The 24,639-nt window shown below is 43.9% G+C and overlaps 1 protein-coding gene across 2 annotated transcripts in view; it reads left to right on the forward strand.

Moving 5' to 3' along the window:
- The window catches only part of FNDC1 (fibronectin type III domain containing 1), a 104,856-nt gene that overhangs the window by 39,969 nt on the left and 40,248 nt on the right, over positions 1 to 24,639 (forward strand). For both annotated transcript variants that reach the window (XM_035297091.3, XM_008995326.5), the window contains 6 exons: positions 7,390 to 7,596; positions 14,363 to 14,461; positions 16,279 to 16,396; positions 18,254 to 18,441; positions 19,078 to 19,185; positions 22,911 to 23,099. In XM_035297091.3, the coding sequence (XP_035152982.3) occupies positions 7,390 to 7,596; positions 14,363 to 14,461; positions 16,279 to 16,396; positions 18,254 to 18,441; positions 19,078 to 19,185; positions 22,911 to 23,099 (909 nt within the window). The remainder of the gene's footprint in view (positions 1 to 7,389; positions 7,597 to 14,362; positions 14,462 to 16,278; positions 16,397 to 18,253; positions 18,442 to 19,077; positions 19,186 to 22,910; positions 23,100 to 24,639) is intronic.

Below are 24,639 nucleotides of genomic sequence, written 5' to 3' on the forward strand. Positions count from 1 at the left end.
TAGGGGAGGAGCAAAGGCCTCAGGAGTCCCTGCTGGCAACTCCAGCAGAAATGCCATGGAAGGGAGATAGAAAGGAGCTAACTGGTCAGAAAAGACAATGACTGGGAGCAGTCTTCTCCTACCTTTGAGCTGAAACCACAGGCATTTCATGTGAGGACGTAGCAGTGGGGGTAAGACCCTTTCTTAAGACACCAGGGTGTGTACTTACTTCAGAGGCTGATGAGTGGCAGGGGTGGAGGCTCTGGGAAGCTGGAAGATGGGTGGTCCCTGCCTGCATGGCCTTGCATGAAGTGCTTGCCTTCAAGTCCTGGAAGAACCTATGGTAGTTTAATAAAACCTAGTACTTCTGATGAGGCCAGCATCCTGGGGTTCAGATGCTGCTTTCTGATTGATAGCTCGGCTTTTATCCAATGTCTGCGAGAAAAAGAGGGCAGGTGTGGGTCTGTGATACCTTGAGGGGGAAAGCAGATCCTTGCAAATTCAGATATTAGTCCTGAAAGGAAGCACTTTCTTTTTAAAGTTATCAACCTACTCATATATTATAATTAGATCTTTCATTTGAAAGTGAAGCAAATGTGTGTGTGTGTGTGTGTGTGTGTGTGTGTTGGAGACCAGTTAAAAACTGAAGTAACCAATAGCCGTTCAACAAAACAAGGTCTTTGATTGCCAGAAAACAACTGTGTTACTCCCAAAGAAGACAAATACAGAAGTTTAACCGAAAACAAACAACTCCTGGCAAATCGAAACCCTTTGAACTGAGGTCTAGTTTTCTCTAGAATATTGAACACTCCTCTTAGCTTATAGGCTACGAGGCTGTCTCTGTGTTATACTGTAGGCGTCCAGAAACGTCAGATGTCTGCATTCCAGCCATTAAGATCAGAAAAGGATTAGTGCTTTCTTTGCTTTTTGTGGCCCTCATGAATCCTCTGTGGGAATGGCTGAAAACCAAAGCATACGCCCATACCAATAATGGAGGAAACTTTCAGAGCTGGTCTCCCAGAGAAGCTGCCTGATCTCTGGGCAACACACTGTGTTGATGGGGATCGGGCTGGGGATGGAGAGTGAGTGAGCCAGGCTCAGGGTAGGGCTGACCCCAAGCTGCTGTAGCAGATGGCACAGCAATGTCTACATCAGAACCATGAGATGGCTGAGGACAGCAACTGGTATTGGTCTTCTGGGCCTGGAGAGAAGCCACTGTCACAAATGGGTTATAGAGACCCTAGTCTTGCATACACAGTGGTAGGATAAGGGAAAGATTCTCCTCAAAAGGCTTATGATCTGTACAAATTGAGAGCCATGTCCATGCAAGAACTGTAGAATCTCCTAATTCTTGTGGTCATAGTAAAGGCTTCACGGCAATCCTGTGTAGAGCTCTGCAATGTCACTAATGAAGCAGATGATGACTGTCTCAGGGCCACCTGGCATTCTGGAGCGCAGCACAGCCTCAGCCTCGTTCCGTGAAACTGACGGCACCAAGTCATTTTTATTGACATTCATAGCACTCTACTAGGGTCAATATCAAAGTCAGCTACTGACTAACATTTCTGGGTGACAGCTGGAAGCCACTGTCATACCAGTGATTCTCAGGTCTTCTCAAACTGGGGTCCCCAGAACTTGGGAGAACATGACACTACCAAGATTCCATGAAGGCATAAAGTCAATGGGCCACATCCAACAGGAAGAATTTTCCCAATGGCCAGGTATTCAAAATGTTATTTTTAATTTTTAAACAAGCACTGAAATATTATGGAGTAGTCTATGAAATGTAAATGTAATTCTGAGATAAAAATGAAGATTAGGAATGAGTTTCCACGCTTTAGGCTTCCGGGGAGGGGTTCATTCTATCTGCTGTTAGATAAACTTTGGTGAGAAGTTGGAAGAAAGTTGAGTTGAGTGATAGAGTGATTCAGCACTTCTGTAAAACAGACAACACGTACTCTTTGAAACCCTTCGAAATGGAGTGGCCCCAGGATGGCTTGAAGAGTTTACTTTGCATCTGACGCAGTCCTGATGGATTTAGGGTACCACAAGTGGGGACACAGATGCCAGCAGCCTTGCACCAGCATCAGACAGCAACATCCCTTTCTTTGCTCGTATCAAGTGGCATTTCCTAGGGCTTCCTTATTTGATGACACCCAGGATGTCATTCAGGATCCTGGAAAGCAGGAAACCGGAGTCTCTGAACTATTTGACACTTGCTGTGGGCAGCAGAAATCTGGAACTGCAGGTGGCTATGTTGTCTGGTTGGTTTGGAAAGTTAGTGTAAACGCTTTATAATGCTCTTTGGGCTTCCACGATCCATGCCATTAGTAATTGGCATTCATTAGGTTAGGGGAGATCAAGGTCTTTCCTCTTTCTTTTTCTTTTCCCTTTTTCACCTTTTTTCCCCCCTGCTTTTAAGACCTCTTCTCTTCTCCCAATATGTGAAAATGCAGCAAGAGTTTACTGACTGCAGGCGTTGGCCATGGGGTGCTCCTCTGGCATCTCTGAAGGAAGCAGGTCCTTAGTGTGCTGGCTAGGTGCTTGACTCTTCATCAAGGGTCTTTCCCAGAGCACTAGGTACTTACATATTTAAGAGGAATAGTGCAACGAGCAGGTTTTGATGGGACAGATGGCACTGACATCCCCTGAAGGAGCAGTAAGGTCCTTGGGAACTGTGCCAGCTTCTCTGTAAGTGGGGCACATGCATGTCTTGCCAGGGCATCCTGGTGCTGCCCACCACATCCTTCACCAGTGGGGTTTGGAGGCACCAAGAGGACCTTCGCCCAGAGCAGGTGTGATGCTTGTGCCTCTCATGGCTACTGGTGACACCAGCTCTGCAACCACCATGAGCTTCTCAACAAGAGCTGCCATGGAGAGGGCTAGGGCTACAGATCCGACAGACAGGGGTGCCAACGCTGGCTTCAGCCTCCTGCCTTCTGGTTTTGAGATATTCCCTTAGCCTTTCTGAGCTTCAATTCTTTGATCGGTAAATGGGCTGCGATTGGGTGACTTCAAGGATGGCTGCCAAGTGCCCCTTCTTCTTATTGTTAACTAGCCAGGCCTATCCAGATATCACAGAAAACCAGTAAATAGTTACAAGTATTGAGGCTGTTTATGGGAGAGAAAATATGTCATTAAAGAGGGACTTTACCGTAAGTATTGCAAATATTGGGTATGTAGAAAGAAGAACTGGAAATCAACTCAAAGGCGTTTCAGGAGGGTTATGTGTTAGAACTTGCACAGGAAGAATGAGCCTGTGGCGGATGCAGGCTGGGGAGGCATTTGCTGGCACTGACCGACCTTGGAGATGCCAGGCAGCACTAGCCCTGGGCTTGAGCTGGGGTCAGGGAGTTCAGATGCAGAGTGTGGCCAGCAAAGCTGATGTCCTGCCCCCATCCGGCTGTCACTGCTCCTGGGTACACATTCCCTCCCTTTTCCCATTCCTGTCTTCTTCTTCCTCTCAGGCTTCTCATCTTTTCCTTATCAAGCTTCTTCATCAAGAGTGTGCAGAAGTCTTGGTCCTGATGGAGGTGGGAGGCCGGGGCATGTTTTCACCTGGTCAGGTGCTTCTGGTGCACATTGAACTTTGAGCACCTTGGCTCTGGCCTAAACGGCTGGACACCCCTTCACCCCCGCCTCCGCCTGCAGAGTGGTTTCCGAAGTTGTACTGGAGACTGCTGCTGGGATGGTGGGGAGCTGCCTGGGGTGAGGTGTGTATTTGAAGGCTTGTGAGCATCCAGGCCTGCTCTTTCAGGCCACGGGGAGAGGAATCAGGGCTATCTTTGTGAAGTTGGTGGTCAGTGCAGTGGGATGTTAGGTTGGTCAGTGACAAACCAGACAAACTGGCGAGTCCTGGGCCAAGAGAAAGTCACTACCAGACAGCTGTGGTCATGCATTATACACCAATGAAGAGTGGGACCTGGAGTCACCGATAATGGCTAGATGTTGATGAAGATGATGAATAATGCTCTTCGTCTGGCTATAGGCAATCTCATATTTGAAAAGATTTTCAATGTAAAGGGTCACTGGCAATAAGCCCTCTCTTTTGCTTACATTTGGTTCTTTGAAACACTTTTTTTTTAGTGCCCCCGTATGCAAGGCATGGTGGTAAGCTCATTTACAGCTCCCATTATGAAGGGGGCTACCCACTCAGATAGTGAATCTCACAAATTAGGGAATTCATTTTTGCTAGGGCCACAAAGACAACTAGTGTGCTTACTACAGCATATGCCAGGTATGGCACAGAATGCTTTGCATGGTTATATTACAAAGCCCATGTGCTGTGCACTATTTTACAGAAGGAACTGAAGTGCAGAGAGAAGGTAAGCCACATAGCCCACAGTAGATTCAATTCACTTTGACTTCACAGCCTGTGTAAGCCCACTCCAGAAGCTACCAAGTTTAACTAGTGTAGAATGGGTAAAACGTCATCTTGAATTTTTGTTTTTTTCTTCATCCAAAGAAGAGATGTTGATTCTGTACAACTTCAGAATGTTTGCCAATTGGCATAGCCGGTGGCACAGATCAGGAGAAATACTCAAATCCTGTCTGGTTTCTGAGGTCTACTGCAATCCGATGGTAATTGTTTCACCCAGGGGACCTGCCAAGTGGGTGACAGTCATTAGTTGCTGCAGGTCTTCTGGTATCAGCCGTCTAGGTTCTGAGTGCAAGTCACCTGATTCTGTTGTATCAAGAGCAGTTGAGGGAATGTGTCCCACCAGGTTTGAAGTACATTCAGAGCTGGTGGATGCGAGCTCCAGTACCCTTGGCAGTTGTGACTTCCTGTTTTCAAGATAAAAGACTTACAAAGATTTGTTAGAGAGTTTCAGAAGGCTTTGGCGTGGCTATCACATACAGCCCAGAGAAAATACTTCAGATATTTAATTTCAGATGAATTTGACTATATGGCCAGTTTTCTTAATGTGCACATCAGTTTAAAAGAGGATTACCAGATGATCTATAAAAGATGTTTGATGGTATATATAACCCAGAGTATTCAAGAAAGGACATTTTCAAAATACCTGAAAAAAAAGGGGTTGGTTTTTCTAAAACCAAAGATTTGGAAGAGAGACAACTGTGTTTAGAGGGAAGACATTCTCACTTCACTCTGGTTTTTGCACAGACAGTAAATGCCATGTTGTCTGGGGCACAATCCTCCCCGGGGGGCTTTGGTGACAGTCCATCTCTCGTCCATCTGCTACCTGCTGAGAATACTGTTTGGTTATATGTAATGCCTACAGGGCAAGGCGGTAGTTCGTTTATACCCTGAAGGGAGCTGGTTGGCTCAAAACCCTAGTTTCACACTCATTAGAAGAGGTTGGGAGATTGGTGGGATGGCCCATGGGGTGAGGGGAGCTTAAATGAAAGGAGCATCATGGAAAGGGAATGGAGCTGGGAGTCAGAATGGTTGAACTCAGGTCCCTGCCTTGCCCTAAACAACTATGTGACCGTCCGTCAGCTACTACCTCCCCTCTGTGAGCCACAGTTTTCTAACGGGGATGATGATATTTATCCTACTTACCTTGGAGCTGTTGTAGGGACCACTAGATAAACCATGTGAGAGCTTGCTGCAGACCGTAACATTCTGTAAAATAGGGGGATTGCAAGAGCCAGCCTCAGCCCTGTGCTCGAGGCTGTTCAGTGGGCCTGGTCTCATTCGAGGATGGACAGCAAGGCCAGCGCCTGGAAGGGGGAAGCACATGCAGTGAGCAGGAAGCTGCTGTCCCCGCTGTTGGGCTGTGTGACTTGTGTTTAGTGAACCTGGCATGGTTCAGGATAGAGCCGCCAGCAGTCACTGCAGGTAACAAGCTTGTGCCATCTGCAACCAGGCTTGGATCTTCACTCCTGACTCCTTAGGGAATCCTCCACCTCAGGAAATTTCAAAGACCTTTTAAAAATGTTTTATTGATGCTTATTACTGTGGAGTGTCAGGGATTGCGAGTCAGAATCAGTTTGTGCTGGAGCAGAGACCTGCTGCCTTCTTTAAGGCCCAGCAGGAACAGTGTGGTCCCCAGGAGCAGATTCCATCCCCAGATGCATGGCTAGGAAGGTCTTGGGACTGGAGCAGAGCTCAGGGCAGAGGATGCTCTCTCTGCTCAATGATTTATGTTTCAGCTGACTCACATAAGACCCATGTGTGTGTTCTCAGTAGCTCTGCTCATTTTACTGACTATATATTTGGAATAAAAACAAAAGAACTTTAAAACAATTACTACTTCGATTATTGGGGCAAGCATTTGTTGAACATGATGTGGTGTTCTCTTAGTGGCCTGTAGGAATGGGGTACCCGGTGATTGGTTGGGTATCTCCAGCTAATCTACAAGTGGATATTCCTTTGGGTTAGATTCAGGACATTGGAACCAGGTGTCTGCCATTTCAGCCTCTCCAAAGGTCATTATTTATGTGTTCCTGAAGCGCATGCTAGCTCGTGATATTAGATTTTGTTTTTATGTCTTAGTGTTGAAATGTTAGCCTAGCTGGGAATTTTTCAGTCTAATAAAAGCAGTCAGAATTGGTGATGGGGTTAGTGTAGATAGTGGAGGAGGAATGCTTGGGAAGTGACTGCCTTACACAATTAAAGAGGTGCTCCTTAGCCTAACTGGATCCCCAAAGGAGGGCTTAGAATGTGATCAGTCGCATATTCTAAGAGAGGGAAGGTGGTAATCACACGATCTATAATCCTTGTTTCCAAATATACCAGCTCTTATTTGATATAAAAGCACATTTCAAACGCTAAGTATTGAGCACCAGAATGCACTGCTTTGAGAAAGTTCACAGTGACAGCATTTTTTGAGATTAATTGGCTTAGCAAGAAGATTTCTCAAAATTGATTGATGTAGCAAGAAAAAAAAAAAAACAAAACAGACATTGAGGATAGCAGCGATGGTGTAGCATGACCAGGCTTTGTCTGGAGGAGCAAGACTTAGACATGGAAGAAAAATTAAGACCCAAAATAGAAATCAGTTAGCGATTCATTGTGAAGGCAAGGAAAGCCCATCTTTTCAACCTCACAGTGAAAAAGCTTTCTGGAGGAAACTTTAAAATAGCACATAGTGTCGCTCCGCTATATTTTTATACTGACCTTTAGCTCTTGCCAGGGAATATACAGTTTTGGCTTAAAGGGGACAAAAGGAAATAGATAAAAAGGGACATTGTAAAACATCCAAGATTTCTGGCGGGTGGTCTCACAACATGGAATTTTAAAATTTTGGTATGAAATGTGGGAGGAATAAGCAGATAGAGTGTTGCTACCCTTGGGGGGAAAATGTCCTTATTAGAAGTAGTTACCAAAAAATGTGCGTTTGAAGCCAGCAGCTCATTGTTGAGGCCCAGCATTTGGAGACCTCATGTGCGTGATGACAAAAGTGGGCTACTGTCTAACCACTTCTGTGTCTTGCCCCCTTTAAGAAAAGGAAGTGCCCAACAAGCCCTTGCGTGTGCGTGTCCGGTCCTCAGATGACAGGCTGTCCGTTGCATGGAAGGCGCCCCGCCTGTCTGGAGCCAAGAGTCCACGCAGATCACGAGGCTTTCTCCTGGGCTACGGGGAGAGTGGCCGGAAGATGAACTATGTTCCACTGACGAGAGATGAGCGGACACATGAAATTAAAAAGCTAGGTGAGTTTCATATGCATTGGTATTCAGTGTTCCTCTGGTCTTTGGGATCATTTCAGTATTTAGAAGCTCATTCATGAAGAGCAATGGGTTTTGGTTGGAACGTCCACTTGCCGGGTGTTACAATGATTTGAATCTGCACTGTTTATTCCATGCCCATCCTGGTCGCCATCATTTAACCTTTGTTAGTGCAGCCTAGAGCTGCCCAACTTCCTAGTGCCAGTCAGTGGCTTCCTGACCCAACAGCACAGATTCCTTGAGTCAGGCCATTTTTCTGGACTCAGAGCTAATCTTGTCATCCTGACTGTTTTTGTCATTTTGTTCTTTGAAGCTCTGTCTTAGAATTTAGGACACTGGGCCTTGGGTCCCATTAAGATGAGACATGGTAGCTGAGTGAAGCTGCAGGTTAGCCTGTAGTAGTCAGAGTTCTCTAGAGAATGAATGCAATAGACAGCACTAATGGAATAGATACAGTGTTTATAAAGTATTAACTCACATCATCACAAGGTCCCACAATAGGCCATCTGCAGGCTGAGGAGCAAGGAGAGCCAGTCCAGGTTCCAAAACTGAAGAACCTGGAGTCTGCTGTTTGAGGGCAGGAAGCATCCAGCACGGGAGACAAATGTAGGCTGGGTGGCTAGGCCAGTGTCTCTCTTCATATTTTTCTGCCTGCTTATATTCTAGCTGCACTGGCAGTTGATTAGATTGTTCCCACCCAGGGTAAGGGTGGGTCTGCCTTTCCAAGCCCACTGACTAAAATGTTAATCAATCTCTTTTGGCAACACCCTCACAGACATACCCAGGATCAATGCTTTGTATCTCTTTTTTTTTTTTTTTTTCCTAGACAGAGCCTCACTCTGTCGCCCTGGCTGGAGTGCTGTAGCATGATCTTGGCTCACTGCAACCTCTGCCTCCCAGATTCAAGAGATTCTCCTGCCTCCGCCTTCCGAGTAGCTGGGATTACAGGCATTGCCACCACTCCCAGCTGATTTTTGTATTTTTCTTAGAGATGGGATTGATTTCATCATGTTAGCCAGGCTGGTCTCAAACTCCTGACCTCAGGTGAATCACCCAGCTCAGCCTTCCAAAGTGCTGGGATTACAGGCATGAGCCATAGTGCCCGGCCAATACTTTGTATCCTTTAATTCAATCAAGTTGACACTCAGTCAACTTTACCCTTATTGGGTAAAGGAAGCACTGGCCAGAGGATGCTGATGGAAATCTTTGCTCGTTCTGGCCTGGAGGGAGTCCTGATCTTTGCAGGCCTTATTCATCCATAAGCTTGGGTAGCGGACATAGGCCTGGCTCTGAGGGGCACACTCATCCCTCAGGCCTCCTGCCTGAGGAGACAGTGCGAGAGCTGTCTCACCCCTGCTCCCTGGTTCTCTCACAGGTGAGTTGGAAGGAGCATGGGGTAAGCATGGCTGGGCCCATTCTTCTCTGCCCCTCGTGGGGAAGCTGGGCCGCAGGAGTGCACGCAGGGCCCAGGGCTGCTTGGGTGGAGAGCCTAATTCTGGGTTTCATGTAAAGTACACTTGCGCCATATTCTCCAACTTGCTTCTTACTGTCATAAGGCTTTCAGCCCCCACAATTGGCTGTGCTGGCATTTCCTATTCAGTTCAGTACTCAAGAAAGGAAAAGGATGTGATTTATTGGGCCCTCTGGAAGATTCCAGCAAGACCTGGGATCTCTTTCCTTACCTGTAGGGGTGTCTTTCTATATCTGTAGAAGTGTCTTTCCTTCCCTGGAGGGTTCTCTTCCCTTGCCTGGAGGGGTCTCTTCTCCTACTTGGAGGGGCTTTTTCCTTTGCCTGGAGGGGTCTCTTCCCTTGCAGGCAGGCTTCTCAGCTTCCTGCCCCGCTGTGTGGAGGCAGGAGGTGGGCGCGGTGGGGCAGGTGTGTGCCCTGTGGGGAGGTGCTGCTAAGACAGCAGCCTGGCACCCACTGCTTGGGATCTACTTAGTCTTAAAAGGTAAAATCCTCAGACAAGGAGAGGGATGAGCAGACAGTGAGACTGAGATGGGGAGGACAGACAAGGGAGTGGGAAAGGAGGAGAGAGTAGAGTTGCCTGGGAGGAGAGCTTCGGAGTGCACAGAGAGGAACACGGGGCGCAGAAAACAGCCCGAGGCAGGAATCTGCTGCCTGGAAACAGAGCACGGGCTTGGACAGAAGCCTGGCGAGCCCACACTCCTCAGTGCTCTGAGAGCGCCTTCCTCTGAAGAAGGCACAGCCATTCATTTCGGAGCAGTTCTGTGCTCTTCAGGACCTCTGAGGCCAGCTACCTGGGCACAGGTAAGCTGGCTCTACTTTGGTGATGCCAGTCAAATTCTACCCCACATATCAGCAGTTTGGATTTGATCTGGTGGAGACATTGGGTGGATGGTCACATCCAATCCTTTCCCTGATACAGCCCAGGGCATCCCTGTTCTGTTTGTTGCTGTTCAGCCACCTGCTGAAGACTGTCTTGGAGGAGCTCTGCTGCTTGGTGGGTGTTCCAGGCACAGGCTGGCCACATGGTGTTCTGTGTCTTTGCGTGGTCTCCACATGGTGGCATAGGCAGCTGAGAGCCAGGCACAGCATCAAAGCCAGCCCAGAGTATAGACTCCAGACCTATTTAAGCAAAAAGGCGACCAGCCACCCCTCTGCTGCAGTGGCACATGAAATGCCAAGGAAATGCGGGAAGCAAAAGGAGAAATTCAAGCTGGATGTGCTTTGTCAAGTATGACTGTAGTATTAGCAGCAAGACCTTGAATTAGAGACTCAAGCTCCTGACGCTGCAGACTAATCTGTATACCCTTCAGTCATTCCTTCCTGGGCCACCCATACATGGGTAAGTGGGCTCTACTTGGGTGATGCAGGCCGAATTCTACCCGGCACGCGTATCAGCATGAGAGTATTGTCCCTGGTTTTGCATTTCTGCTGCTGTAAGGGAGCTTTGTTTAAACGGACAGATTGCTTCGTTCTGAGCCTTTCAGGGACAGTGCACACTAAAGTGTCATTTAGCATGAAAGAATTTTTCAACTGGCTGGATCTGGTTTTTTTTTTTTTTAATTTTATTTCTTCAGTAGTGAACCGCTGACTCACTTGAACATAGTAGAAGGATGTTTTTTTGCTGCCTGTACTTGAGGAATTATTGGACCTGAGATAAGGGGTGGGCTCCGGTCCCCGCTTGGGTGGACGGGGCAGCCAGCCTCTTGGGCTTCTGGTAAAATTTGTTAGCTCTTAAATTTTCATACATAAAAAGCACTGGACTTGCTACTGTGAATGATTTAAGAGATGCCGCGCGAGGAGGGGAGGGCTCCTGGAAGCTTGCTTCATTGCAGGGAAAAGAGGGTGCAGGATGGGGATGAAGTGGATTCTCTGGGCAGTGTTGGAATGGAACTGGTGTGTCGTGGGAAGCCTGTCTACCCACTTATCCTGCATGGGATTTTCAAGCCGTTCATACCAGAGAGGCCACGGAACCCGTGGTACTACACAGAGTGGTCACATGCTAAGGAACTTGAGGGGTGGGCCTTGGGTCTTGCAGTGGAGCGCCGCTCTGTGAGCCACTCCCTGTCACTGAATATGTCTAACTAGGCATCTCACGCATCAGATGCGATCCCAGGAGGCATCACTGTTGAACCTACCGTCAAGGGAGGCGCCACAGAGAAGGTGGCGATTGGGCGAAAACTTGCAGCTGGAGGGGCCGTGGAACTGTCAGTGGGAGAGGAGACAGCAGGACAGGAGCCAAGAGGGAGCAAGGGACTTCCTTCTGCAAGTCACCCTGGAGCTGTAGAAGTTGGGGGGGTCACATTTGTGCCATGTCCATTGCCGCGTCCATCACACACTTGAGGTCGAGAAGTGGGCAAATGTGATGGCGCTGACTGGGGGTGCCTGCGGTCGCTGGGTTGATAATGTTCGGGCCATTTTGGGAATTTTATTTCCCCTCCTTTTTTTTTTTTGGTGGCGCAGTCTCACTCTGTTACCCAGGCTGGAGTGCAATGGCATGATCTCAACTCACTGCAGCCTCCACCTCCCAGATTCAAGTGATTCTCCTGCCTCACCCTCCCTAGTAGCTAGGACTACAGTCACCTGCCAACATGCACTGCTAATTTTTGTATTTTTAATAGAGGCAGGGTTTCACCCTGTTGGCCGGGCCGGTCTCGAACGCCTGACCTCAAATGATCCACCCACCTTGGCCTCCTAAAGTGCTGGGCTTACAGGCATGAGCCAACTCATCCAGCCCATTTCCCCTGTTTATTCGGTAATCAGGGGCACAGAAAGACGTGCATCTTAACACCATTGCATGTTCATTATATTTATATGAGGAAGAGATAGATTGCTGGGGGGCCAGGGCCTCATCTGCAGTTATTGAGAGCCAGGCTTCAGCACCCGCAGACCTGGCTGGGTCTGTTTCCTTACCTGTGAAGCGAAGACAACAACAGTAGCTTCTGCATGGGGCTTTGTTAAGACTCAGTGAAGAAGTGCATGTGAGAAGCTCAGCACAGGGGAGCGCTGTCATTGTGTTTACTGCCGTGCCGAATAAAACTTTTCCTTGGCTGGGCATGGTGGCTCAAGCCTGTAATCCCAGCACTTTGGGAGGCCGAGGCGGGTGGATCACGAGGTCAAGAGATCGAGACCATCCTGGTCAACATGGTGAAACCCCGTCTCTCCTAAAAAAAATACAAAAAATTAGCTGGGCATGGTGGTGCGCACCTGTAATCCCAGCTACACGGGAGGCTGAGGCAGGAGAATTGCCTGAACCCAGGAGGCGGAGGTTGCGGTGAGGCGAGATCACGCCATTGCACTCCAGCCTGGGTAACAAGAGCAAAACTCCGTCTCAAAAAAAAAAAAAAAAAACTTTTCCTTGATGATAACTTTGGGTGAAGTTTAGTTTCAAGAGTGCAGCAAATCAAGAAATCTGGACATAAAAAAAAAAATCTCAGAACTTTAAGAAATACATTGAAGGCATATATGAATTTCATTTGTGGGAAATTATTCGTTTCTTGGTGGTTCTTGAGAAGTGATGGGACACTGCTTTCCATGTTTAATTACTTACATGTGTCCCTGGACTGTGAGGTTGAACGGCCGTTTGTTTGTTTACTTCTGGTGAGATTCCATCATCAATAGCACTGAGTCATGAACAGCTGTGAAGTGACCCCTCCATGTAGAAGCTTAGTCTCATGCTCTGTGCATCCAAGTGTTACAAACTATTCCCTCCCTTTTATAAAACAAGCATTTTGAAATCTTCTAGTAGAATAAGAGGTGAGTGCCGAGTGCCTCCGAATAAATAATTTACTCATTTATGGCTAGAGTGTCACCCACTTTCTCTGTGTAGACAGCAGACTGTCAAATATTATCCTTTTCCCTTGAAACCTCTGATCCTTCTACAGCAGCTCACTCTCCGTAAACAGTCCCTCGGTGTGAGAATTTTGAACACAAGTCTTCTTTCATGTTTAGCACTACATGATTGTGGAGACAAAAGGGCGATTTCCTGCTGCCATCTGAACGTGTGCAGTGCCTGAAGGAGACTCTTAGCTCCCCCTAGAATCTTAGTGTTACCTCTGCTAACTTACCGAGGTCCTACCTGATAATGTAACTATCAGCACTAGAAACAGGCCAGATTGCCTCATTTTTATTCTTGAAACGATTAAAGCTGCAACAGGAGCCTTGCTCAGAGAGTCTGGAGTGAGGCATTGGTAGTTTTGGATTCAGGGTAGATTATGAGTAAGTGTGTGACCCTGGGCAAGTCACTCGATTGTTAGGGCTTTATGTCCTTATATGTAAGATAAGAAGGTCAAATAGAAAAATAAAAAGGTTTCGCCTTGGTCTCAGACTTTATGATTCCATAGTAATTGAGAGGAGAAGTTTTGTTCCATCATTGCATTTTTTTCCTCCAAATACAATGGTTCCCGGTGTACACTGCGATTGGGTCCAGCATTCCCTGAGTATATCCAGATCCGTGCAGACTCGGGACCCTGCAGAATCCACATATAGCAAAGGCTGGCCCTCCCTGTGCGTGGGTTTGGCGTCTCTGGAATACAATCCTATCTGTATCTGGTTGAAAAAAATCCACGTATAACATGGATCTGCACAGTTCAAACCTGTGTTGTTCAAGGACCAACTGTCCGGTTTTCAAGTTCAGGTTAAGTTGCAGGCTAGTGGGACCCTCGGAGGGTGGGGCAGGAACTGACTGAAAGAACCATCCAGAAATAAGGGGTACATTTGAAGTCTTCCATTTGCTGTTAGCAAATCTTCAGAGACTCTGTTTTGAGGATTTTAGTTTTGAAGGGCACAGCATTCCACAGGGAAGCAAAGACCTAGGTTAGTAATGCTGCACCGTTGGCCACGCTTTCTTTTCTTCTTTCTTTCTGATAACAGATAAAAACAGAATAACCCTCTCTTCTCAATTTTGGAAGTAGAAAGAAATTGGGCAAATTATGTGGGTAAACGTGTTATTCTTTTCTTTTTTAAAGCATGTGTCTCTTTTTGATGAGTTTGTTTTATTTTTGTTTATCTCTTTTTTATTGATGATAGAAACCCATTTTCCAGGAAGTACTGGAAAAAATCAGTTGCCTGTTTTCTACCATCATAGTGTTCTTTTTGAGTTTAATTCCTGCAGTTCTTGAGCTCACCCTTCATTGTCCTCAAGAAGAGGGAATGCCCCCAGAAAGATGAAATGGGAAAAAGGAAGGGGAGGAGGGATGCGGACACCTGCCTGGCCACCCCCAGGGAATGTGTGTTCCTGAGAAATCCAAGCCAGAATCTCATCCCTCACTCCCTGGTCCACAGCCTCAGAGTCCGTGTATGTGGTCTCCCTGCAGTCCATGAACTCCCAGGGCCGGAGCCAACCAGTCTACAGGGCTGCCCTAACAAAGCGAAAGATTTCAGGTATGTTTCTAAGGATGCATTTGGTCGAACCATAGTCTGGTGTGAATGCAATACTGTTTTCAAATGATGAATTACATAAATTCTATTGAGGCTAAAAGGAATAACAGGGCAGATGTGGTCACATTTTGGGTATAAGCATGCTGCTGCTTTTTTTTTTTTTTTTTTTTTTGAGATGGAATTTCACTTTCGTTGCCCAGGCTGGAGTGGTGCACAATGGCGCAATCTTGGCTCACCACAACTTCTGTCTCCCAGGTTCAAGCAATTCTCTTGCCTCAGTCTCCCGAATAGCTGGGATTATAGGCATGCATCACCACACCCAGCTAATTTTTTGTATTTTTAGTAGAGACGGGGTTTCTCCATGTTGGTCAGACTGGTCTCGAACTCCTGACCTCTGGTGATCTGTCTGCCTTATACTCCCAGAGTGTTGGGATTACAGGCGTGAGCCACTGTGCCCGGCCTAGCATACTGCTTTTATATGTAAAGGCTGGAGTGCTCTTGTGATGGAATACATCTCATTGTATATTTCGAGCCACTTCACTGTGCAGCAGATCTGCCATGATAGGAGCAGCCAAGAGTTCATTCCAGTAAAGGTGCAGTCTGACCCAAGTATAAATTGCCCTGGGTAATGCACTGAATGAAGTGAGAGAGAAGGAAGAGCAGGTGGGAGGTGGTGCATGCAAGATAAACACACAAATGTTATTTCAGCGATATTTGCATTAAAATGGTATTGGGAATCCTCAGAAAAAGCATCATAGTGGTTTGCTGATAGCCTGATCGTTGTCCACACAGTTCGGTTTTCCCACGTCCCTTCACGGACATTATCATTATTCCTGATATGTTAACGAATGACAGATACCTTTTCTGGACCACCTATCTTAGTTTAAAGAGGCAATCTACAACATAATTATTTTCATGAATTCACAACGTAAAATGAAAGTTATACTTTTCTACCTTGTGTGAAGTTCCACAAATACAGTGTTTCACTCTTATTATTGATGAATTGCTGCCATAGGGTAAGTCCCTGTATCACTTTTCTAGCAGGCTACATATTTTCACCTTCCCCTGCTGGTAGTAAAACCCACATCTTTTTGAAACATGGTCCCTGAAAAGTGAAAAAAAATGAAGCAAAAAACTAACATAAACAAAAAACCCGAGAGACTATAGAATAATATAGAAGATCTCTTCTGAGTCTTTTGAACTAAGACTATGAGCTTTGTGACTGTGATATGTTCTATTGATGACAAAGAGAAATCTCTCTAAGAAATTGGCAAACTGACTTCTAGTTCATATCTGAACGTGTTTTAATCTGTCTTGGACTCATATATTCTAAACTGTGAGGACATCAAACCCAATGTGAATCTTGTGGTTGCTTGAACCAGAATTTTCATTTCATGCCACAATCATCAAGGAAATGTGAGCGGAACTTTCCATCTCCTAAACTTTGCTTCCCGTAAAGATATTATTTTCCAGAAATTTACAGTGTACATTGAGAAAACACTGAGGTACTTGGACCGTCTTTCATCTGGGCAAAGCATCCCCTGTGTACTGTTTGCTACATCAATTGGGTTGGGCAGCTTTTAAAGTGAAATGCTCATTTTTCAGCCTGTATTTAAGAAAAGCAAGATGGAGATTTTTATTTTTCTTATGCTGACCAATCAAATAATTGTTTACCTTTCTATCAATTTCATTTTGTCTACATTACACACAAGCAATCTAAAAATTATGCAGGGTGAATAATGGCCTGTCAGGGTCTGAGGAGCTCAGAGCAGAGCCCATTGTGAGAGGAAGCCTTTCTATGGGGCCCATTGTCGTTTCAGAAGAGGATGAGCTGGATGTTCCTGACGACATCAGCGTCCGGGTCATGTCATCCCAGTCTGTGCTTGTGTCCTGGGTGGATCCCGCTCTGGAAAAACAGAAGAAAGTTGTTGCATCAAGGTGCTTTTGCTTATTTATTTGTCTTTATGTATGAGAGACGGGATTTTTCTGGCCCTGAAAAGACATGTATTTCATGATTTTATTTTCTGACTGATGTGAATGCTGGCCTCTTTTGTAGCTGAGTAGTAACTACTCTGTGACAACCTAGTTAATCCTAAGTGTGGTCACACATTTCCCACAAATCAGATGTGACCAGGGCCTTGTGTGTAGTACACACAGCAGGAACTCACATCTCACGTGCTCAGAGATTATCCTGTGTCTGGAAATTTCCTAGATTCCATTTCTTTCTTCGCCCCATTTGTGTTTAGCTTTCTCTCACTGACGTTCTGTTCATGCACAGGGCCCAGTCTCACCATCCCTCCTGTCATCCAGGAAGAGTCACTGTAGGACGGACTTGATGTACAGTGTGGACAATTGTCTAATGCGTTACACTTAGTAGTTCCTCATTAGGCTTTGCTGAACACTCACTTGCTTCATATCTGGCTCATTTTATACATAACAAAATGCACCTTATTTTCTCTTAAACCATGATGTTATGCTGTTCTGGATTTTATATTCATTTGCAACACCAATAAAAGACAAACCAATCGGGAGGTTAAAATATTTTTATGTTAAAAGGCCACTAGTGAACACCATTTCTTGTTAGTAGTAGATTAATATTGCTATCCAAATTTTATCTGTTCAATGACTAAATACATTATGTAACCAAGAGAAAGCCACAGATGTGGTGGCCTGGTTATTATGTATTAACTTGTCAACCTCTCTGCAACCAGGAAAGGGGAATATAGTTTAAGATGGATGGGATATAATGGTGACATTGTATACATCCATATATATAAAAATGATTATTCATGTTAGATATATAGTTTTCTTTACTGTCTGCTAGTAAAAATGATGTCTGCTTTTTTTGAAAGCCCTCAGAAGATTCATGGCAATTCTCTCCCTAGCCATATGGTCCTCTTCAACACAAGTGTTCCTTTTACCATTGGACTTTGATTTCCAACATCTTGCTGAAACCACAGAAGGCTTGATTTTCTTCGAGGAACTCTTGTGTTAATTGGTATGCCATGTCTTCAACTGAAATATTTTGACAAAAAAGCACATTTTTAATGCATCAAAGGCTTTCTACTGCAAAGAGTCCACAAGACAATTTCCTTGAAAGAGAATCTAATAAATGGCGTTTGCAGCTCTGAGTGTGTTGAGGGTGTCTGCTGTCTGGGGTTGCTAGGCTGTCCGTGTTTGGTCATACTGCACTTCTCTCCCCATGATCATGTACCACAGTTCCAGAGCAGCCTCCTCCTCCTGCTCTGTTTGTTTCGCATTTTTGCTCCTTGTCATGGCAATAAGTCTATTCAAAACCACGTGTTCCGTTCCACCTGAACCTATGGAAAACATGCCTGATTTGGCATGAAATGAGTCTTTTTTGTCTTTTTTTACTGGAGAGCTGAGGTACCCTGGGCCAGTTCTTGTCCCTACTGGTGCCTTGAGTAGACACAAATACACACACACACACACACACACACACACACACACACATCCCTGATAAGGTAGTTGCCTCATGAAAACTGTCTCCCTTCTCACCCTTCCCTTTATAATCTCTGCTTGCTCTTTAGAGCAGTAAGAGTTTTTGCTCTTAAAAAGACACTCAGCTCTGTTTTTTCCTCCTACTTTAGGCAACTTTGCTTGGAACTTCAGCAGATTCTCTGAGCCAGTAACAGTCAAAAGTTTATTTTTCTCCTCTTTGATTTTACTATGTACCTCCCAAAGTCATCGCTTATGAGGAAGGAAAAACAGCAAGACATCTAGTGATGAGATGCAGAGCGCTTGGATAGACCGTTGTGTTGTGCTTGCTCACAGGCAGTACGCCGTGCGCTATCGAGAGAAGGGAGAACTGGCCAGGTGGGATTACAAGCAGACCACCAACAGGCGGGTGCTGATTGAGAACCTGATTCCAGACACCGTGTATGAATTTGCAGTCCGGATTTCACAGGGTGAAAGAGATGGCAAATGGAGTACATCAGTCTTCCAAAGAACACCAGAATCTGGTCTGTATTTGAAATGACCTTTGAATTTTCAGTTTGGAAATTACACCCAAAATAAGATTTAAAGACAATAAGATGCCAATAGTGACAAAGGCCAGCATGGGTATTTTTGAGTCACGTTAAGCCTAGATTTTGGTAGAGTGTCTGTGCATAAATGCAAAGAAGTTAAGGGACCATCTGTTGGTCTTTTCCACTAGCACGTTATTCATGTTGTTTTGATGTGTGGAGCACATTGCTCTCCTTTCCTGAGGCTGAGGTGGCATTTGATTCTGGGAAAAATTTTGGTCTGTATCTAAGGCTACCATTCTTCTCTCTTAAACTATGTCTTCCAAAGTTTTGCTAAGAAGTCGGAACTGGATCTTAATCTTCCTTGTATATTTTAGCATTAGGCAATGAAAGAAACTCTGAATTACTAAGAGCATTTCCCTAGATATGTCTAAACTCACTAAATGAATTGGTTGCAGTGACATAAATCACTATATCACACAAAGAACCAGTGTGGGATTTTCTCTCACATATAATAAAAATTAACGCAGTAGCTCTTCAATAATAAAAATGTGCACCTAAAGACCATGTGCTGTTTACATCTAGAACGTCCACTAAGGCATTTAAAATGTTTCATTCCTTGTTATTTTGTAGCTCCTACCACAGCTCCTGAAAACTTGAACGTCTGGCCGGTCAATGGCAAACCTACAGTTGTCACTGCATCTTGGGATGCGCTACCAGAGACTGAGGGGAAAGTGAAAGGTAGGACTCTCATTCTCTAAACTGTAAGATGCATTGATTCTGATAAACATGGCTTCTGTTTATGGCTTTGTTGACTGATAACGAAATGGGGAAGCAACATACATCCAAGAGGTGCTCACCCAAGGGACAAGACTATTTCATGCAAGATTTTCATTGCCCAGGATCCAAGCAGTCAAGAATGTGATCATTATTTTCATCCTCCTATAAAGTATGAAGGCTTTTTGCTGTTGCTGTTGGGAAGTATGTTTTTCATTGCATGGGTGTGACACCATAACCTTTCCCCATCTGAATGGCACCCTGGTTTTCATGCTATGGGTCTTTTCATTGTGCTAGGATGATCACAAGAGCAGGAGTCCGTAGGAATCCTGGAGAACCATCAATATCTTTAATGGGACAATAAATACATTTAATGGGTTTGAAAAATGCAAGTAACAATTGCTGGAAAATGAATTTTCCTATTTGTCACCATTTGTTTGTTTATGTACTTATTGATGTCAAGGAAAACCTAACGCCAAAATAGCAAAAGAAACCAGATATTTTAAAGAATAAAAATAGAGTATAATATTTACAACTAGCTAAATTTTAAAATAGTCTGTTGAGAATACTAAATAAACACACAAAAGTGTTTAAGAACCTTTCAGAATCTGTTTGGAGACATTTTAAACAGCCATGCTGAAGCTTCTTCTGGCACTACCTTACAGATGTACCGTAAGGGTAGGAAGGAATGGATGTTTTATTCAAGAAAGAAATAACTTTTATCGTCAGTAGATTTGAGGGGCAACTCTAAGTCTAATATGTCCAGATCTATAAAATGTGTTTGTAAGCTTAAAGACATCCAGAAAATTACTACTAATCTCCTTTGAGGATTTCTTAATTGAAAAAACTGAGTGGCTCTCTCTTTTTTCTTTCTTTGAGACAGAGTCTTGCTCTGTTGCCATGCTGGAGTGCAGTGTCGCTATCTCCACTCACTGCAACCTCCTCCTCCCACGTTCAAGCAATTCTCCTGCCTCAGCTTCAGCCTCCTGAGTAGCTGGGTCTACAGGTGTGCACCCCCACGCCAAGCTAAATTTTTGTATTTCTTTTAGTAGAAACGGGGTTTCACCATATTGGCCAGGATCTCCATCTCTTGACCTCGTGGTCCACCCGCCTTGGCCTCCCAATGTGTTGGGATTACAGGTGTGTGCCACCACACCCAGCCCGTGGTTCTCTTTTATATTCATCCAAAAGCTATCTTTGCTGCCATCTAGGATGTCTTTTTGTGAAATAATAGAAGTTGAGGAAGGTAGATGTGGAACCGTATTTTCTATACTTAATGTTTTTTCACTTTTTTTTAAAGAATAGATTGTACTATTCTTCTTTCTCTCTCTCTTTCTTTCTTTCTTTTTTTTTTTTTGCCATTGGAATAAATCCACAACATGTGAAGAGAAAAATATTGATTTGGTCCCTTTAAATCAGGGGTGTTCAATCTTTTGGCTTCCCTGGGCCACATTGGAAGAAGAATTGTCTTGGGCCACACATAAAATACACTGACATTCACGATAGTTGATGAGCTTTGAAAAAAAAATAGGTCCATGCATAAATCTCATAATATTTTAAGGAAGCTTATGAATCTGTTTTGGGCTGGGTTCAAAGCTGTGCTGTGCTGCATGCAGCCCGTGGGCCACAGGTCAAACAAGCTTGCTTTAAGTCATTCGTTTTTCAACAATTTGAATAACTCCCTCCGTATTAAGTATTGTCATGCTGCTGAGAAGACCTCTGAAAATTGAGTAAAGACTTTTTCTGGCTAACAACTTTTTCTTAGTTAAAAAATAAAAAGGTAATTATTGCACCTCTAGTGACTTTATTACCATGCTACCTATGCATCCTTCCTCTCTCCTCATCTTAGTTTATATTTACCGTTCCTTGGTGACAGAAGTTTCATGATAGTCAATTAAATATCGCCAGAAATAATAGCAGCTACTGAGTTTATGTCCAAAAGAACTCATGTATCCTAATCCTGCTTAGTTTTCAGAAGGGTGTACTGGTGAGATTAAAATTAATAGTTACAGCAGCGCATTCTCTGTACAAGAAATACAAACATAATGGGGAATACACTTCGACATGGCTAAATTTCTTCTCCAGATGGATTTAATTTATTTTAAAATTTGAATCACAACATTTTATAGACAATGGGCTTTCTTAATTCTTACTTTTGACCACCACAAATGACAAGTTTGTTGATTTTCAATGAGAAATGAATGCTGTGTTTTTTCCAGACAAATGCTGCAAAAGCATTTTTGGTTAAAAGTTGTTTTTTTAAAATGAATGTACTTTTTAAAGATTGGAGCTAAGGGAAAAGAAAAGATCATCCGTGCTCCTGATAATTTCTGACTTTTCTGTGATTCTAGCTCCTACTCATTTCTTTTTCTCTTTTTTTCTTTCTTTCCTTCCCTTTCTTTCTTTCATTCTTTCTTTTTTTCCCTCCCTCCTTCCCTCCCTCCCTCCCTCCCTCCCTCCCTCCCTTCCTTCCTTCCTTCCTTCCCTCCTTCCTTTCTTCTTTCTCTCTCTCCCCCTCTCTCCCTCTTTCTCTCCTCTCCTTCTCTCTTTCTCTCTTTCTTTCGTCGTTGAGACAGAGTCTCACTCTGTCGTCCAGGCTGGAGTGCAGTGGTGCAATCTCGGCTCACTGCAACCTCCGCCTCCTGGGTTCAAGTGATTCTCCTGCCTCAGCCTCTCAAGTAGCTGGGACCACGGGCATACCCCTCCATGACCGGCTACTTTTTGTATTTTTAGTAGAGGTGGGGGTTTCACCTTGTTGGCCAGGCTGGACTTGAATTCCTGACCTCAAGTCATCTGCCTGCCTCAGCCTTCCAAAATGGTGGGATTACAGGCGCAAGCAACTGCGCAGAGCGCTTACTCATATTAATTTGATGTTTTGTAAATCTTGAGTGTGTTGAGAGGAAAATAGGCATGACAGTTTTTAGTTGAAGGTGAAAATTATTTTTTAAAATATGATTCCCTTATGTTTTAATACTTTGATGTGAGCATAGACATATTTTAGTTCCTTGGACTGAATTTGCTATGGTTTTCTAAATTCAGGGTTATTATGTGATTATAGATAGAGCCAATTAAAGATGGAAACATTCAATATCACATGAATCTTTTACTTAGCAACTTTTCTTCACAGCTCTAAAATACTGTGAAATATCTTTATCAGCTTATACTGATTAAGAGCTTTTATAATTCCTACAAAAATAAAATTATATTTCAAATATGGAATTTTTCTGGCTAAACGTGCTAATAAAAATAACCCAGGTTAATAAAGTGAAACTTGAAGGTGTCAGAAGCTATTCAGGTTCAATTCCTAGCAGTTTCCCTTTGTTTTCCTTAGTTTCTTCTATCAGGATATATTCCATCACAGAAAATTAGTAAATAAATACAAGTTTAGAAAGCCAACAGTGTATAAATTTGGGGGAAATTGTATGAAGACTGGCCTCCTGCCTTTCATGTTTAATTTGTTTAAAATAGCCAAGTGTCAGCTAATTAAATATACAGCCCTGTCTGGGTGCCCGAATGAATGTGAGTTTACCTTCTGCTCTGTTTTCATGCTCCAGCTGGTGATTTGGCGTGCATTGCTAGTGTATTAATTTTAGTAATGCACGTTCTAATTCATCCTGCCCACAGTCTGTCTGCTGGACACAGGACTGTTTTCAGTTTCCTCCTTCCAACCATCTGCCAAATCATTTCAGAATATATTCTTTCATATGCCCCGGCTCTCAAACCATTTGGAGCAAAGTCTCTCACCTATCCTGGAGACACGACTTCTGCCCTGGTGGACGGCCTGCAGCCTGGGGAGCGCTATCTTTTCAAAATCCGGGCCGCAAACAGGAGAGGCCTGGGACCTCACTCCAAAGCCTTCATTGTCGCTATGCCAGCAAGTAAGCACCGTGTGTCTGTGGCCGTCTTCTCTCTCTCTCTCCATTCCTGCTGTTTGTTTTGTGTTCCTTTGAATCCTGCTCTTGGGTTTGGAACTGCTCAACAGATGATTTTTCCAGGCTAAGCTGCATATTGTTTTTTAAAATATTTTTGTGCTCTCTTTAGAAATTAGTCTTCTCAAAGACTAAAATGTTACTGATTGTTGATAACATTAATAATTATTGCAATATTATTAGTGTATTAATTATAGGATTTATGTGATGGCACTATTTAATTTTGTGCTTGTGGTGTGAGGGAAAGAACATTTTTACAAATGGTAATGTGACATTTTCTTTATTAGTGCTCTTCGATTTCCATATAGATTTAAAAATTTTTAGTTTGCAAAAGCAGAGAGGACAGGAGATGGGTGAGGGTTAAAAAAATTACCCACTGGTACAATATTCACTGAGTGGGTGATGTGTTCACTAATAGCCCAAGCTTCACCCCGATGCAATACATTCACATAATAAACCTGCACGTGCAATCGGTGAATCTAAATTTTTTTTTAAAAAGTAAAATGTAAAAATAAAAGTAAAAATTTTGGTTTGTATTCCGTTATTGAGAAATGCAGTAGTAGTCAGAAGGATTTCAGTTGTCCATCTTACCTGATCAGTATAAAAACCCAGCAAGTTAATCAAGACCCACAGCTGGAGAGGACTGCTTCTGGACCATGTTTTCTTTTCTATTTCCTCACATTTATGCTGGATATTGGCAGCTTTTCCTTCATTTTGTGCTGTGGAGACCCATGGTATACTGTAATATTAGACAATTTTGTCATAAAAAAATCTGTGACATGGATGACATTTGTCCCCTCTGTCTCACTGCAATACAGATTCCTCTCCCCTCACAGAATACCTCCCCTCAGTCAGTCTGTGCTGAAGACAGCGTGATTACAGTACATTTAATATGACTGCCCATCCCAGGAGTCTTTTTAGTTTAAGCCTTATTTTAGAATTAAAAATGTGTCCAATGTTAATGGAAATTTAAACAAGAAGGAGGAAGCAGGCAAGGACATGTTATGGGAAGAGGGAACTTTTTGTAATGCCTTAAAAATTACAGATGGGTTGCTACTCACACGTTACCCTGTCACTTTGAGTATAGATTATTCAGCAATTTGCACCAGGTGTATTCGTATTTGTTGCCTATTAAAGACAGTTATTATAATGCATTTGTAATACACTGACAATCAGTTATATTAAGAAAATCCTATATAAGATTTTGCATTTATAAAATAAATGAGTTACTTCAAAGTACTAATTTCAGAAATTCTTCAAATAAGATGTGGCATAACCTAGTTTAACAGAGATTCAATTCACGTATATTTTCTACGACTGTATTGGTTACTTAAAGCAAAATATGTTTTAAAAAGAATGCTTTCATTGGGAAAATAAGTTTCCAGTGTTCTAGGGAGTTAGAAGTTGTTCATCACGACTACTGATTTGAAATGCCTCCATACACTGTCGTAAATACTTTCTATCACCTCCGCCTTGGCTTCTGAGTTTT

Source organism: Callithrix jacchus, chromosome 4 (genome assembly GCF_049354715.1).
Source record: "Callithrix jacchus isolate 240 chromosome 4, calJac240_pri, whole genome shotgun sequence".
NCBI classification, from domain to species: Eukaryota; Metazoa; Chordata; class Mammalia; order Primates; family Cebidae; genus Callithrix; species Callithrix jacchus.